This window comes from Corapipo altera, unplaced genomic scaffold, assembly GCF_003945725.1.
Source record: "Corapipo altera isolate COAL_440 unplaced genomic scaffold, ASM394572v1 22b, whole genome shotgun sequence".
In the NCBI taxonomy this organism is placed as follows: Eukaryota; Metazoa; Chordata; class Aves; order Passeriformes; family Pipridae; genus Corapipo; species Corapipo altera.
This window is the reverse complement of record NW_020884876.1, coordinates 27661810-27678663: the sequence shown is the minus strand read 5'-3', so window position 1 is coordinate 27678663 and position 16854 is coordinate 27661810. Positions and strand designations below refer to the sequence as shown.

The 16854-nt window shown below is 38.8% G+C and overlaps 1 protein-coding gene across 7 annotated transcripts in view; it reads left to right on the top strand.

Moving 5' to 3' along the window:
* PDLIM5 (PDZ and LIM domain 5) overlaps window positions 1-16127 on the top strand; it is a 126955-nt gene extending 110828 nt beyond the window's left edge. For all 7 annotated transcript variants that reach the window (XM_027635624.1, XM_027635623.1, XM_027635629.1 and 4 more), the window contains 5 exons: window positions 314-488; window positions 6535-6715; window positions 7768-7888; window positions 11914-12029; window positions 12664-16127. In XM_027635624.1, the coding sequence (XP_027491425.1) occupies window positions 314-488; window positions 6535-6715; window positions 7768-7888; window positions 11914-12029; window positions 12664-12753 (683 nt within the window). In that variant the 3' untranslated portion in view covers window positions 12754-16127. The remainder of the gene's footprint in view (window positions 1-313; window positions 489-6534; window positions 6716-7767; window positions 7889-11913; window positions 12030-12663) is intronic.
* Window positions 16128-16854: the final 727 nt, after the last annotated feature.

Below are 16854 nucleotides of genomic sequence, written 5' to 3'. Positions count from 1 at the left end.
TCTTGGCTTCAACTTTTCTATCTAAAGCAAAATAATGCCTTCACAGGTTGTATATTCTTTTGTCCACTACTTCTACAAGTTAGCCAAAAGCGTTCTGTGTTATTTCACAGATGTTTCATAAAGTAGGTAGGACTGATTTTGTAACTTAATGGCAGAGGAGGGGGAAATGAGCACTTTTTAATTTGTTCATTTGAGTAGGCAGGTATACATTGGACAAAGATGTTAGGCAAATGTTGTTTGTTGCTTGTATTTCAAATTAATTTACTTGGTACTAAAAGATGCTCTTCTAAATGCTTTGGCACTTTTTCCCCAGCTCCTGCCAGTGGATGGACATCAAACAGTATTAAATCACCTGGAACAACTGCCCTGAGTGAAAAACCTGACACAGCACCTCAGCTAAATGAACAAGACACGTTGGTTCAGAGAGCAGAGCATATTCCAGCAGGAAAGCGTACTCCCATGTGTGCACACTGTAATCAAGTCATCAGGTTTGTACCTCTTTTCTGGGTGCACTCTTCGCTGGGTACAAAACTGACTGTATGGCCAGGCCCAGAGAGGGGTGATGAATAGAACTAAATCCAGTTGACGACCAGTGGTGTTCCCCAGGGCTCAGTACTGGGGCCAGTCCTGTTTAATATCTTTATCAATCATCTGGGCTGGAATTGAGATGACCTGTTAGTTTGCAGGTGACACCAAGTTGGGTGGGAGTGTTGATCTATATTTGGCATTGCTGAGACTGCACCTCGCATCCTGTTATTCACTTTTGGGCCCCTCACTACAACAAAGACATTGAGCTGCTGGAACATGTCCAGAGAAGGGTAATGCATCTTGTGAAGGGTCTGGAACGCAACGCTCATTAGGAGGAACTGGGATTGTTCAGCTTGGAGAAAAAGAGGCTCAGGGGAGACCTTATCACTCTCTTCAACTACCTGAAAGGAGGTTGCAGTGAGGTGGGGATCGGTCTCTTCTCCCAGGTAACAAGTGATATAACATGGCCTCAAGATGTGACAGGGGAGGCTTAGGTTGGATATTAGGAAAACTTTCTTCACCAAAAGGGTTGTCCAGCACTGGAACAGGGAAGTATTGGAGTCATCATCCCTGGAGGTATTTAAAAGACATGTAGATATGGCACCTACAGACATGGCTTAATGGTGGGTTAATGATTGGACTTGATGATCTTAAAGGTCTTTTCCCATCTAAAGGATTCTGTGATTCTGTTCATCCTGAAGGCTCTCTCACAGCAGGGCTTTGTCTTGTTTTCATGGTTTTTGAGTCTTTGATCACAAGTATTTTAAGGCTTCATTTCAATAGTGCAGAACACTTTTTTTCATGCATAGTTTCTCTAACAAAAATGAGAATACTTCGGAGGAAAAATATTGTGAACTGCTAACAGTCACAGTCTTACAGCCCATTTTACAGAGAATCAGGAAGCTGGGTATTATAGAATGAAAGTAAAACTAAGCAAAAGTAAGCAACTTAGTTTTCACTTATGCACCCATTCCAGTAGAATTGGGAATATTACCTAATTGGAAACCAGAGAGTATAGTCCTATAAAGACTATTCAAAAATGTTGATTTAGAAATCATAATTTCTAGCTGAGAAGAAGAAGAAGAACAGAAGAAAAGCATGAAGTGATATTTTAACAATTACTAGGACTGGATTAATAATAATTTCCTGCACTGCTAGATTTCAAGATCTTTGATGGGCTCTCTGCCTTTGAATATTATGATAGCTACTGTCCTTGACTTGTATGACAGGGGTAGAAAATGTTAAGCAACACAAACACAAGTTTGACAAATGACATTAAGTTAAATAAGTTTTGCTGAGCCCATAAGATATCCTATTGTTAGTCAGAATTTCGTGTGGAGGAAGAATTGAATCTGGGTTGCATTGTTCAGTCAGTGATTTCTGACAATTAGTCGTGATTGTCTCATCCAGGGAACTATAATTGTTTTTATTGCCGATGTACAAATCATCCTCATTTTCATCTATTTCACTTTTTATTTCTTCCCAAAAATAGAGATCTCCTAGGATTATTGGAAGAAATATACTCTTTAGAAGTATTTTCTTCTTGCTTTTTCAGTCATTTTTATTGTTGAACTACAAGGGGAGAGTAATGCATTAAAGTATATTGTTGTTTATTTATCTATACCCCATGTTTTCAGTGGACAAAATACGAGATTCTGCACCATGTTTCACCATGGTTTAAGAAAGAGACTTTTTTATTAGAAAACATAAGTTCTAAAAAATAAGGAACTCTATAAGCTGTATAATTTTCATTGAGTATAATAGAAAGTCAGCTTTTCCACCATGGGCTTTTGTACCCTCTTGAGCCTTGGATTGGATTCTACATCAGAAGCAGCAGCTAACACAAATCACTTGATCTCCAGAGTTCATTTGAGTCCAGTTTGTTTGCTTCCATTAGGTTTCTGTCTGATAGTTCACTACCAGTTCAGTTAATACGGGGTTAATTTTAGAACACTCTTTACTAATGGACCTGTGATGTTTCGGAGAAGTTATTCCTACTTCTAATGTATATGTTGAAGAAATAAAAATTTATGATCCAAATCCCCTTGAAGCAATAGAAGAAACTTATACAAATTCCCAATACAACTGTACCTGTGCTTCTTAATCCAGTATTTTCACTTTCTTGCATAATGAAAAATTACTATCAAAAAGGTATACACACTTTTGGGATGAGATTCATCTGATTCCTTGAACAGTTTGGCATGTATAATAATTCTGTCTCTAGTATGCTGACCTTTTTGTTCCCTGGGCTTTGGATTTGTGTCTAGTAAATAATATGCAAACAACCATTCACTTTCCTTTTTGTTACAGTTATTTTAGTTTAAAACCAAACATAGAAAATTGACTGTGTGCTGCATCTTTCCTGCAAGAGGCTTCATTGCCTTTTACAGCACCAGTGGTTTAGTAGGGTTTGCTTATGCTCTGTGCTGTGGGGTCTCACAGCGTAGCCTACAGATGACTTCTGAGCAGTCAGTCTCTCCTCTTGGCCTTTAAATCATTCTCTGCTACTCCCCACTTTCCCGCTTCGATCACCATTAAAAAAGAGATGAGCTGCTGCCCTGTAAGTAGGGGAGTGTATTGTTCCATGGGGCAACAGTTACTCTGTAGTGGATACACGAGGAGAAACTACAGAGCCCTACTTGACAGTACTTAAGCCATTGTCACCTATTGTAAGTGACACCTTTTTCATGAGTAGCAACTGATACCTACGTCTAACTTCTTTGTAATTTGCTGATGATGTTTAAATTCTTCATATGTTAAATGCCTACTTGATTATTAAAAGCAAACATTCTTCCATTGGAGGATGAGTTGATGTGCATTAATCAATGCCAAATATGCCTCATGTTCGCAACATACAGTGAATTTGGAAGATTGCAATGGCATTTTAATTCCAGTTTTAGCATAATTACACTTCATGCCCTCAGTGGTAGTATTACCTATGAAAAGGTAGGAGGAGGATCAAGTGACATTACATTGTACATCTGTTTTGAGAACAAAATGCATTCTGGAGTTGGTTACTTTACACTCGGGCATAGAATAACCCTGGCTGGTCAAGGCAAAACCTTTCATAGAGACACCTTATAACTTTTTAATATATCTTTAATTATTCATTTAGTGATTGTCTGAAGGTTCCTTTTTTTTTCCAAAGCTACATTAAGTAAGCTTTTCTTTCCATGTAGAATCAAAGCTGGAGGCAAAGTAAATTTCTCTTGATCTGCTCGCTGTGACGGTCTGGCAGACTTCTGGCATTTCCTGATAAAGACTTCTGGTTCCCAGGCAGTCTTACCAAGTTCTACACTGCAGAGTTGGCTCTTTCTTTGAAGTCCAAATGTGTTTTCACTGGATCTCCAATGAGAACATACTCTTTGGCATGTCTACTTGTAAATGATGATTTGGCTTTCCACCTTTTCATAAAGCTTAATTGTTTTAAAAGGCAAAAGGGAAAAAGTACAAACGGTGCTTCCCTTCAGCATCTCTTGTACGCAAATTGTATACTGTGGCATTTTAAGGTGAGGAGAGGAAGACAATTCCAAGACTATAGACTGCTGTATGGTTAAATGTAAAGTGATTGGCCTACCTGCCGGATGTGGAAATCCTTTTGATCTGTCTACCACCAAATTTCAGTTCTGGCTGGCTATCATAATACAAACCACATGAGAAACTAGATTATTGGCATACTAATATAATACATCACGACCATACTGATGAAGTTATATTTAGCTACAAGTGTAAAGACATTGAAATTGGACTTATATTCCCTGTACGTTAATTCTCCTTCCAGTTTTTCCCAATATCATTGCTACATGCAGAGCCCAGATGTTTGAGGTGACTACTAAATTTCTGTACATCGTGATCCTTTGGGGCATAAGATTCTGTAAATACTCTCATAAATAATCATTTAAAAAATATAATCCCTTTTAAAATAAAATCCCTTTTAAAAAATAATAAATAAGTGACTAGTTCATTTTCATCTGTGAGTTCATTTCATGTGGCCTAGATGGTATTGTCAGAAGTTTCTTCAGAAATGCTTAACATGTCAAAGTAACCTGGGATAGAGGCACATTCATAGCCAACCGTTGCCAGTTGGGTCGTCTCATATCCCATGTGGATGGTAGGAGCATGGTTTTTTAGCACTACTTTTAAAAATATGTTCTGGTTGACGGAGGCATGTGGAATTTTTCTTGGGTTTGTTTTTAAATGGAGAAGGAATGTTGAAGCCATCTGCAGCCATCTTCCTAACATTTCATCCCCCTATCTACTTCCTGTCACATTGCATGAATGTGGGCACGCATCCCCTTTACTCAAATTGGGACTTTAAACTCTTTTTCAAATTAATACAGCAAATAAATACCTTTCATTGCTGGAAACTATCATTTTGATTGCAAAATTATGCTGAGACTGGGAACACCTCCAAGTTCTGAATATCATGTTTTAGTGTATTTTACGTGGCAGGTGTTGGTTTGGGGTTTTTTTTTTTCCTTTTCTCCACATGCTTTAGGGGCAGCTTTTAGGTTGCAGGTATCATTAAGCTGCAGTATCAGCTTGACATGTTTAAACTACAGCCTGATTGAAAGTAAAATTGTATTTAGGAAGTGTTCTTCTGGACATGTGTGCACAGGGAGCCAGTCCGCTAATGGAACACCTCATAGACATTGTGCAGGGCACAGCCACAGCTGTCTGGAGACTTTGGGAAAGGAACTCTGTAGGTGCACTCCCAGGCTGTTCCCCATCCGTCTGGGTTCCTGCGCACTGTCCTGAATGGCTAACCTCAACATGTCAGAGCTGTAAACTCTGGAGAGCTAAATGCAGCAGATGTAAAAATTCCTTCCCCTCCTGTTGCTAGCACACTTGCTTTCCATTGCAGAGCTAACTGAACCTATCATTTCGGTGCAGATGGCCAGAAACTCAATACTACCTAGATCCGGGAGAGCCTCTTTGGTGTCAGCCCCGTGTTAATGAATCTCTTAAATTAGCCTGTGCTGACACGGCGCACTGAGAGCACTTTGTTGTACATAAGGGCTTGTATTGTTTGATCAGTACATAACTGAAAGGGCATTGATGTAAAAAGGTGCTTGTAGAGCAGGGAGGGTATCGGGTTAGGTCAGTGTTTGCACTGCTCAGGCATCCGCTGGGAGCAGGGGGCTGGAGAGCTGTGCTCAGCCCCAGCTCCCTCCTTAAAGGGCTGCAGGCTGCTCTCTCCAGGAACCATTTTTCACTGTGTTCTCTCCAATAATCAGAGGTGAATAGAAGAAACTGTCTCAGATTACATATATGTTCATCATCTTACAAGGCCTTTGAGTTATCCTAAATCTGTTTGAGTCCCTTGTTTTTGACTTCTCATCCTATTAAAAATACATAACGTTACCAGAGAAATTGTAGAAGAGAAATAAAAATAATTACCCTCTACCCTTAATGAAGGTGCCCTCTGTTCTCACCCTGCCTATATTCCTATCTTGGAGTCAACATAAGCAAATTTCAAGGTGTTTTTTTGGGCGTTTTGTTTGTTGTTGTTTTTTTCCTGTTGATTTCTTTTCTTTATTGCTGTTGCTTTGTTCATATGAAAATCATACACAAAAACATTCTTGTAGCTTACTTGATTTCCAAAAAAATGTCTAGCAGCAGGTGGTGATATTAGTACCTCACACTTCTTTTTTGCAGTGAAGTATTAGATCAGAAAAAAGTGATGTAGTTCTTGAAAGAATGACATCTTTATTGGCCTTGGAAAAAAACAGGAGTTCTGGTGAGAGAGATAAACTTGAACCACAAAGTTCACCTGAAACCTGTATTCTGGAAAGTTGAGTGTTAGTGGGACCTTGAAAATACCTCACTAAAGTAAATATGGTCATTAAAGAAGTTAGCGTGCTGAATATATTTTCAGATTAATATAGAGACAATGGTATGTACTGGTAGTAATGACTCAGAGGTATTGTAGATTAAGCCTGTTAGCAGCTTTCGCTGGAGCCAACCTAGGAGTATTTGCTGACAATATCTCTTCTTTCTGATCAGAGGACCCTTTTTGGTGGCTTTGGGAAAGTCATGGCATCCAGAGGAGTTCAATTGTGCCCATTGCAAAACTTCCATGGCTTACATTGGATTTGTGGAAGAGAAAGGAATGCTGTATTGTGAGGTCTGCTATGAGAAGTTCTTTGCCCCTGAGTGTTCAAAGTGCCAGAGGAAGATCCTCGGGGTAAGTGACCAGCAAGTGACCTGTTTTTTGGTGGGAACAATAACAACAGTGTTCAGTGAGTCTCTGCAATGAAATTCTCTTTTATCTGTCCCAGTCTGCATTCTTTCAAACATACTCTTAACATACCTTTTTAGCTCCCATTGCACACGAATTATGGTTTTGGCTCTTCTAATGTTCAACCTTTTCAACCTCTTTGAGAAAAGGTGCTGTAGTCTCCTTGACTCTTCCAAGTTCAGCTCCTGTTTTCATGAAGCTGTTCTGTAGCTGTTTACCAAATTTTCTGATTACTAAATTTTCTGATTACCAAATTTTCTGGTTACCAAATTTTCTTGAGCAAAATGCTTTTAATTGGCAGCTTTTTACAGAATGGGGGCAGGGGGAATAAAAAGAAATAATCCTCTTAGCTGAGCTGAGCATTGAAGAGCACAGTGGTTGGCTAGATGTGAAGTACTGAAATATTCCCAGTGGTAATGCAGATAGAAAGACGTGTTATCCTACTCGGCACTTGTATTGCTAATTTGAGCCTGCCAGCTGATCGGCCGCTGTTTTACTGCAGACAGCAACGTGTCTGGATTCTTGTGTAACTGGGGTCATGCAGGGCTCTGGCAGCACAATTCTCAAGTCATATTTGGCACTGTAGCATCTTCCAAAACAACACAGAGCAGTCATAATTTTCTATGTGATGTCTTTTGATTAACTTCACAGACTTCAGGAGAAGGCAGAGATGCTGCTTTTCTTGTTTCATGGGACTGTTGTAGGTGAGACCCTAATTAAAATTAAATAAGTGAACAAATGAGTTGTTAAACCAGTCCAACTCTACACTGAACCTTCCAAAAACCCCGGAAGATTGCTCATGAAAAATAAGTAGATGTACCATAAATAAAGCACCTCATTAAGTTTAACATCGCAGAACTTCTGTACACAACCCACTTTCAAAGTAGCAGTAGGAAACAAAGTATTCTTGAAATGAATCGAGTGTGGAGGCATTGTTACCACAATCTAGTCATCACATCAAAATAATGTGTTCATAACACTTTTTCTAATCCCCACAGGAAGTAATAAATGCTTTGAAACAAACCTGGCACGTTTCCTGCTTCGTGTGTGTGGCTTGTCATAACCCCATCCGCAATAATGTCTTCCACTTAGAAGATGGCGATCCCTACTGTGAGACGGGTAAGAAGCAACATAACCAAAGTTTACTGCAGCTGTGCAGGGAAGCAGAGATCAATAAGGCTGGGAAAAAAATAAATTCTTTTCCTCAAGCCTCAAATCAGAAGTGCCCCAGCAAATTCATGTAACTTTGATATGTCGACTCAAAGTAGCAACAACTGCTGTAGACAACACTTTGGGTTTGCAGCTGGAGAAATTGATGAGAATTTCTTCATCAGCTTTGACAGCAGCAGGCTTCATGTCACTGATTTTACCTTTTCTTGTTAAGCCCTCAGCTGTAGGTATCAGTGATACATCAGAGTGTTAATTTTAGGGTGACTTTCTGGTTTAAAATAATCTGAAGTTTTATTTACTAAACATAAGCAAATGCCAGTGGAGTAATGTGTTTTACTCTGAATAGCCTCATTCACAGCCTGAGGGACTTTGAAGAGAAAGCAGTCTGTCCAGGTAGGTTTTTTGCAGGATCAAGGATAATATCTGTTGTACATACACTTGGGATAAAAAAAAAACTAGGCTGTCAGGAAAAATACAGTGAAACAATTATAGCACTCGAAAGCCTGATGAGCAATATTACATGAATGATGTGGCTTAGAAGTTCAGAGGGATTCTGGATTGGTTTTTAACACTTCCAGCTAATTATAACTTTCTTTATAGAATCATAGAGTGGTTTGGGTTGGAAGGCACCTTAAAGATCATCTAGTTCCAATATCACATGCCATGGGCAGGGACACCTTCTACTAGATCAAGTTGCTCAAAGCACCACCAAATCTGGCCTTGAATACTTCCAGGGATGGGTCATCCACAGCTGCTCTGAGCAACCTGTTCCAGTGCCTTACCAGCCTCACAGTGAAGAATTTCTTCTTAATATCCAATCTAAACCTGCTTTTTTTTTTCGGTTTAAAACCATTCCTCCTTGTCCTGTTTCTACATGCCCTTGTGAAAAGTCCCTCTACAGCTTTCTTGTAGGCTCACTTCAGGTACTGTAAGGCTCCTGTAAGGTCTCGCTGAAGCCTTCTCTTTGCCGGGCTGAACAACCTCAACTCTCTCAGCCTTTCTTCATAGGAGAGGTGCTTCAGCCCTCTGAGCATCTTTGTGACCTTCTCTGGACTTGCCCCAGCAGGTCCATGTCCATCTCATCTTGGAAGCCCAGTACCTTGATGCAGGGCTCCAGGTGGGGTCTCACCAGAGCAGAGTACATGGGGCAGAATCCCCTCCCTTGTCTACTGGCCACTTCTCCTGTGATGTAGCCCAGGATACTTTTGGCTTTCTGGGCTGCAAGCGTACATTGCCAAGTCATATTGAGCTTCTTGTCAACCTATTATTATTAATATGAACAGTTTTTATTTATGTTGATTTGCTAATTTGCTTAAAACTTTCCATGTACCCCTCTGGCCTAGGAAAGAAAGAAATAATTTGTAAAACAATTCCTTTCAAAATGGAAAAGAGACAAAAATATATCAAAATTATCTACTTTCACACTGTGTGCTGCTTACATCTGTGTTGGAACTGTCAGTTGGATCCTTTTTATCGTTTTCCTTCTACTCTTAGGAGCATTACAGTTTAACTAGAGGTAGAAATGGATTGACCAGGAAATGACTTAGCATGAAAGTCTAATGGCCTCTTTGGAGCTAAGATTTCCTTCTGGGCTGATCCCACAGTTGTTTGCAGTGGATGCATGGAGAATGCTAGGTGCTGTAAGGGTGAAGAAAGCAGGCAAAATTTATCCAAAATTTCTGTTGTCAGAGCAGCTTTAACGAGGTATTGGCAGATACAAAAGGACACAGTAGGTTATTGCTAACTTGGTGACACGAGTAGGGTAACGTGTTGCTCCTATTGAATCCGTGGAGCAGCAGAGGATACGGGTATATGAGCAGCATCCTCCAATGTGACAGCATGGTGAAATTTCATCCTGAAGCAATCTGAAGCCCCTAATCCTGGAACCATTTGATGATTCAAAAATAGTACTGGAGGAATCAATAACTCCCCTTTGGGTGGAAAGCTTGTGACCAGGTTTGTTCTGTTAAGGTTCAGTTCTTGTTCCTGCCACCAAATAATCCATATGTCGTGCAGTGCATTGATTTGTGCTACTGTTACAACTCCTGTGCACAAATGTGTGTATTTCAATACTGTGACCAGGAAAAACTGTGATAAAATGTCAAGTGTACTACACTTCTTGCAGAGTTTATTTCAAAGATAGAAAGTTGCTAGCACAAGTTAATGTAGACACATTCTGTGAGGTGTTATTGGCAGCGATACTTTGTAATGGCTCTGGTTCTCTAACTAGATGTTAATTTGAGATATATTAATTCTTCAAAGACTTTCAGTCCAGCTGGAGTTATGAGTCTAAGACTAATTTTAAAGAAATAAGGAATAAATGTCATTTCCAACTTTCCTGCTTCCTAGCATAAAGGAGGGTTCTAATTTTAAATCTGTATTTGAAATTATAACAGCATCAGCTATTAGTATTAAGGGTGTTTAATCTGAAAAATGTTCTGGGTTTGGATGTCAGGGCTAAAATTAAATTAAACGTCCAAATATCTACAACTTTGAACTTTTTTAAGTGCAGAGTTAGTAACCTAGTTTTGAAAATGCAGTATGCAGGAAGCACTGATATGTCACCGTATAAGAAGTCTTACTTGGAAGGCTTCTGTGGTATCGCAATTCAAGCATGCAAAAGCAAAAGAAAGCTGATGCCCTTCATTCTGCCTTATCTATTGCCCTTTCTTCAAAAGAAAAGCGAATAAACTTATCAACACAAACCACAGGCCAATTTATAAAAGGCTTTAACTCCTGGCACCAGGAAAATATCAGTAAGATTCTGTATGAACACAAAGGCAAAGACCTGAAACAGTATGGTCAGGAGATCATGTCCTTCAGGGGTTTTGCACAAGCGTGTCCTAACATTTGATATTTTTATGGTCTTTCTTCTGCTTAAACATTTGCAACTCATCCCAGTAGCATGGATTAATGAAGGTGATCAGTGAAGCAGCTTCTTGCCACTGGCAGCCAGAGGACTTTGCTTTTCTAGAGCACTTGTGTTCCCTATCCTGTTGATGTCTCCTATGATAGTGCATTTTGAGGGAGATCATCACACAGAACACGGTCTCACTAAACAAAAACAGGACTTTGCTCTTGGGCTTGACACATCTTATAATCCTCCACTGGCTCTGCTGCAGTAAGCACTAGAGCTTCAGCACATCTGTAGCAGATCTGTATAATCTAGAGAGAAACAAAATCCACTTCTACCCCTCTTCCCATTCCTTATATATCTCCTTTGAAAACAACCCCTGGCATCTAATTTCTCTGTCAGAGGCAGTATTACTATGGTAGTAACACTTACTTACTGGTAGATGGAGTCCAAAGCTTCATTATGTCTGTCAGTCTGTAGGTCGTCTTAGGAAACCATAATGTTTGCATGATGTGTGCTGATGCCAAATGCTCTCATGTTATAGCACGAATGCTGTTGTCTTCTGTGCAGGAATAAAACGTTTCCTTTCTAGAATGGGGTGTTTTGAGAGTTGAAATAAGTGAAAAAGACCAGACAACTTGAGGTGAAATTTAGGCCTGCACAGGTGGGCAACAAAGGAGTGACTTGCAGCCCTTGAGATGGGGCAAAAGCAGTGTCACACACCAAGACTATGGGGATGGGGGTGAGTTGTCAGTGCCTCCCACCCAATTTTATACATGTATTTTATTCTCTTAGTCTGCTCTACTCTCTCTTTTTGAAGCTCTGCTTGGTTGAGAAATACGAACGATTCAGTGCCATTTGTTTTAGTCCCTGCTCCCTCATACTCCTAGAGGAGTTTTTCTCTGCTAAGTCCAGGAAACCTTCAGAGGCACCAAGTCAATCCAGTGCTTAAAAATGAATGGTGCAAATACACTTCAGAGAGTCTGGTTGCTAATAACCATCCTGACACCCTAGTGATACTTTTTGTTAAATGTAATAAATATATTGCCTTTCAAAGTTTTCAAAGGGTCAGTCTTGCTTTTCTGCATATGCTTTAAAATCTGTTTGTATCTCTTCGCAGATTATTATGCCCTCTTTGGTACCATGTGCCATGGCTGTGAATTCCCCATTGAAGCTGGAGACAGGTTTCTTGAGGCTCTGGGCCACACTTGGCATGACACTTGCTTTGTATGCTCCGTAAGTAAAGCCAGAGTACATTTTAAACAAACCTGTGGCAGCAGCGCTTGTGCTAACCTGACCAATATGGGAGTTAACAGCTCTAACCTCTTTCAATCCCCTGGGCCCAATCAAAAAGTTATTTGGAAGGTGTGTTGCTATTGTAAGCCTTTGGCACAGGTCCAAGAGAAGTTGTCCTGGGTTGCAGCCATGTGTCCTAGCATTTAACCCATGACGTTTACTTCTTTGGAGAAAGTGTTGAAGGTCATATAGGAATGGGCTGCGTTTCCAAAGTAGCAAGAGTGCTTTTGGCATAAAGACACTGTAGCCAAGGTATTGCCTGCTAATATTGCATGACCAAGAAAAAACAACCAACAACCCTAATCTTAATGATTGGGTTGGGTTTGTTTTGTTTGTTTTGTTTTTTAATACTGAGCTTAACTCTGCTCCCAGTTAGAAACCTGTTGTCTTAAAGAAAGATTATAATTACCAACCACTAGTATTACATCAAAAAGAGTATCCCTAAGAAAAAGGTAATTCTTATTCTTTGAATATATTTGTGCATAGAACAATACCATGATTTGGCATTCTGAATAATTGTGGTGAAATTCATCCATCTGAATTGGGTGATCTGTTCTTTTTTATCCCATTTCAGGTATGTAGTGACAGTTTGGAGGGCCAGACTTTCTTCTCCAAGAAGGACAAGCCACTGTGCAAGAAACACGCTCATTCTATCAATATCTGATGCTTGGAGCTCATCATGTGTAACAAATGTACTGAGCAGAAAGGTTAAAATGTCCATGTTCAATAATCGGTTAAAATTATTTATATACAATTTTTCTTAAATGGAAGAGAGATGGGGAAACTTTCAGAGGGTATTGTAAAGTAATTTTTCAGAGCATTTATCATGAAGGTTTTGCTTCATAAAAAGAGAGGAATCAGGAAAAGCACCCAAGCCAAACAATTAGAGTGCCTTGACCTGCACACTTGGCACATTACTGTACTAGTTTCGTGATTTTATGATCACATTTATATCTGTTTCAGTATGAGCAGTGAAGTATCTATAAAAATAAATACCTGATATTAGAAGTCTTGGTTTTGCTGCTCTTGAACAAATAAAAGGAGATTGGCTTCAGCAATCCAGATCGTTTATTGAGGTGATGTTTTTAAAGTGTGTCTAAAAGTATTGCAGCTAAACTCCATTAAAAGGGACTCAAAGCAAAGTTCACACAAAATTTATAATTCTGAAACTAATATTTTTATCTGATACTCATATACATAAAGCCTCCTGCACAATTACATGTACCTGTGCCTTTGCAGTTAAATTTCTGATGGGTTTGCAAGGGACAGAGATTTTTACAAAGCAGTTAAGTGGGCCAGTGGCTATACTGGTAAAAAAGAATAGTTTAGAAGATCCCACTTAGAAGAAAACATGGGATGCTCTTCCTTAACTCATGTATTATCAGAACACTGGCCAAAAAATCCTGCTGCTGAAGGTGTGTTTGACACGATGGAAATGTCAGATCAGATCTTAAGGGAACAGGGATTTACACTCTTCTTTTTGCAGTTCAGGTTTTAGATAGCTTTAAGTGCCTTTCCCCTTTAACGAAAGGGGAAATTGCACTGAATCTCTAGGTAATAGTGTTTTATATTCAGAATGTGAGATTCTGGTATTGAATGAGGGCAACTGCTGAAGTGCAAATGAGGACATTGTTTTTCTCTCAGTACATTCTTTACCATGTAGCTCATGAATATGTATATTGGTGGTGTGCCAGGTAGAGTACTAAAAATTTAACTTTCTTGCTCAGCTGTTATGATTTTTATTAGTTTGAGTTTTATTTCTCTCTTTTCTTTGAGATGTAGGGAATATATTATTGAATAATACTATATTGAGTTAAACAGCTCAATATCTCTCAGATCTTGGAAGGGAGCATAGAGACAATGCTGTCATTATGCATTTACTGTGAGCCAGGAGAGCAGCCAGTTCTGTGGCTTGATATGAATTTTGCATCCACACAGAGAGTCAGCACAAGGCCTGTGCACCAGCTAAGTCCCTACTTAACTTCAAATTAGGGCTTAAGTGGTATGGAGCAACTGTAAGCAGATAGGGAAAAGGTGGTGCCCCTCTGCACAGGGTGAATTTTGCTCCAGCAGAATTGCACAACAGAGAATGGGGTCCTCTTGGGATCAGAGCAGATTCCTGAAGGAAACTGAATTTACATGCTATTTTATTCAGCTGAGATGTCAGGGCTGAATTGTTAGTCTTTTGTACTCTTTCCAATAGGCATTAAAAAAAAACATTTAGTGTTTTTGTTGTTGGGAGGAGGGGCAGAGGGGGGAGGGTGTCTTGATACAAAGGACAGTTTTATCCATAAAACCATGGGGAAAAATCACAAAAAATCACCATGGTTGACTAAAGCAATTGTAATGAGGAACATCAGCAAAAGAGGAAGAAAGAAAACCAAAACTGCTGTACTTAAATATGAAAAGGTATTTGGCTTTCTTATTAATTCGGTGAGACAGGTTCACATTGTGGGGCTGTTTTACTTTATTTCCTGAAGTTGTTTTTCTTCAGTACTACCATGTTTCTTTTTTTAAGTTCTGGTGGTACAGAAGAAATTTGGTAAATTTGGTAAATATTTGTAAATAGGAAGAAGTTTAGTGGTACGGTATAAAGCTGTTTAAAATGTTTACACTCTTGTTGATGTACCCTTCTGTGAGTTTGGCTGAAAATCAGAAGGGTAGAAGCAGACTGGACAAAATACAGTAATATATAAGCCAGGTTGCTTTTGAAATTAAGTAGAATGTGGAAAAATGAAACCTGGAGACTAGGTTTCGGTGGAGCTATATTGCACATGTGTGAGGAAAGAGGGTGGAAATGCACAGGATAAGGCCTTCAATAATTTCTGCAATTCAAACCTTGGTATTTTAATGTAAGATAGAAACTTCTAAGTTTGTCCTTAAAATCCAATTAAATTTTGTTTAGTTTCATAATTTTAATTGGAATTGTATTTTTTAATCTATGTGCTCTAGGGTTTGAAATTTTTCAGTTGTTAATGAATTTGAGGACAAAAGCCTGAAAGGCTTCAATAGAACTGCTTCATGTAGCTGCTTTGCCTTTTAATTTCTACTTTTATCTGTTTGTTTAAAATTTAAAAGGAAGCATAGAGTCACTGATACATAATGAGTATTTAATGGCTTTACCAAATTATATAAATCAACTAAAAGGAACATAATTTTTATTGTTATTTTAATAAGTGAGATTATAGTAGAGCACTTTATAATAATGCCATATTTCTCACTGAATATTTATTACCTTTTTTTTTTATTTAGAACTATTTCATCCTGGTATCTTTGTATTTTGTTTTATTTTTAAGCCTGCCTTTACCTCTAGAATTTTTTGGGGTGCGAGTGTGTGTATGTGTACATGTTTATATATACTTTGTCTATACATGCACACATATACATGTGCATTGAGAGACATACATATATACGTGTATTTGAATGCAGACTTGACGTAGCAAAAATCAGCACAGTTCTATCACTGTGGGATTTCGTGAGACTCCCAAGTGTTTTTCATACAACACATGTATAGCATTCATGCTTTGAGGGCATGTTACAAAGGCAGGAGAGACGTGTTAGTAACATAACTACTGTAGCTTTTTGCATGCATTTTCAGTCAGTAATTGTTTTTCTTCCAAAACTGCCTGTAAGAGAATGGGGCTTAACTCTGTTTGAAGGTAGAAGGTCTTTGTAAGTGAATAATTGATTCACAATGACAGTTTCAGCATATTGTAACTAAATAATTCAAGATTATGTGTAAATATAAATGCTTAATATAACATGCAATAAACATAAAAGCAAAAGTTGAATTGTGGTTCAGTGTGTATTGGTCTGTTCAATTGCGTACCTATTTCTTCACAGAGCTACTTGCATCATCTGGCCATGTGAGCTGCTTTGCAAACATTATTTTATGCTGATCTACTTGCTCTTAAGTCCCGGTGATTTCTTTGCTTGTGTTTAATAATCTTTGGCATCAAAGTTTGGCTGTTCACATTTGCAAATTAAATTATGATTGAAAAACATAACAAGCAAATAAACCCTACTCAAAACCTGAAATTCTCTATCTGTCCTCAGTTATTTTGTGATTGTTGGATGTTTTCTTTTCCTGAATCATAGTCATAAAAGAAAGCCATGATTGTATACAGGAATAGATATCATCTGAGCTGCTCATTCTTCAGGGTTGGATTTTTTTTTGTTTTGTTTTGGGGTTTTTGTGTGGGTTTTTTTTTTGGTTTTTTGTGGGTTTTTTGTTTTGTTTTTGTTTCTTTTGTTTTTGTTTGGTTGGTTTTTGTGGGTTTTTTTGTTTTGTTTTGGGTTTGTTTTGTTTTGTTTTGTTTTTTTGGTTTTTGGGTTTTTTTTGTTTGGTTGGTTTTTGGTTTTTTGTTTGCTTATTTGTGATTTTTTCTTTTGGTTGTTGGTGGTGGTGGTGGTTTTTTTGTTGGTTTTTTTGTTTGGTTTTTTTTGTTTGTTTTTAGAATGGAGTTTTGTTTTACAGAAAAGGACCTGGGGGTCCTGGTGGACACCAAGGTGACCACCAGCCAGTGATATTCCCTTTGTGACAAGAAAGACCAGCAGCCTGCTGAGGTCCATTAGGCAGAGCGTTGGCAGCAGATTGGAGGTGATCCTTCTCTGCTCAGCCTTGGTGAGACACATCTGGAGACCCGAGTCCAGTGCTGGTCTCATCCGTACAGGAGACATGGCTGTACTTGAGTAAAAAGCTAGGAAGATGATTAAGGACATGAAGCATTTTTCATACAAAGAGAGGCTGAGAGAGCTAGGACTT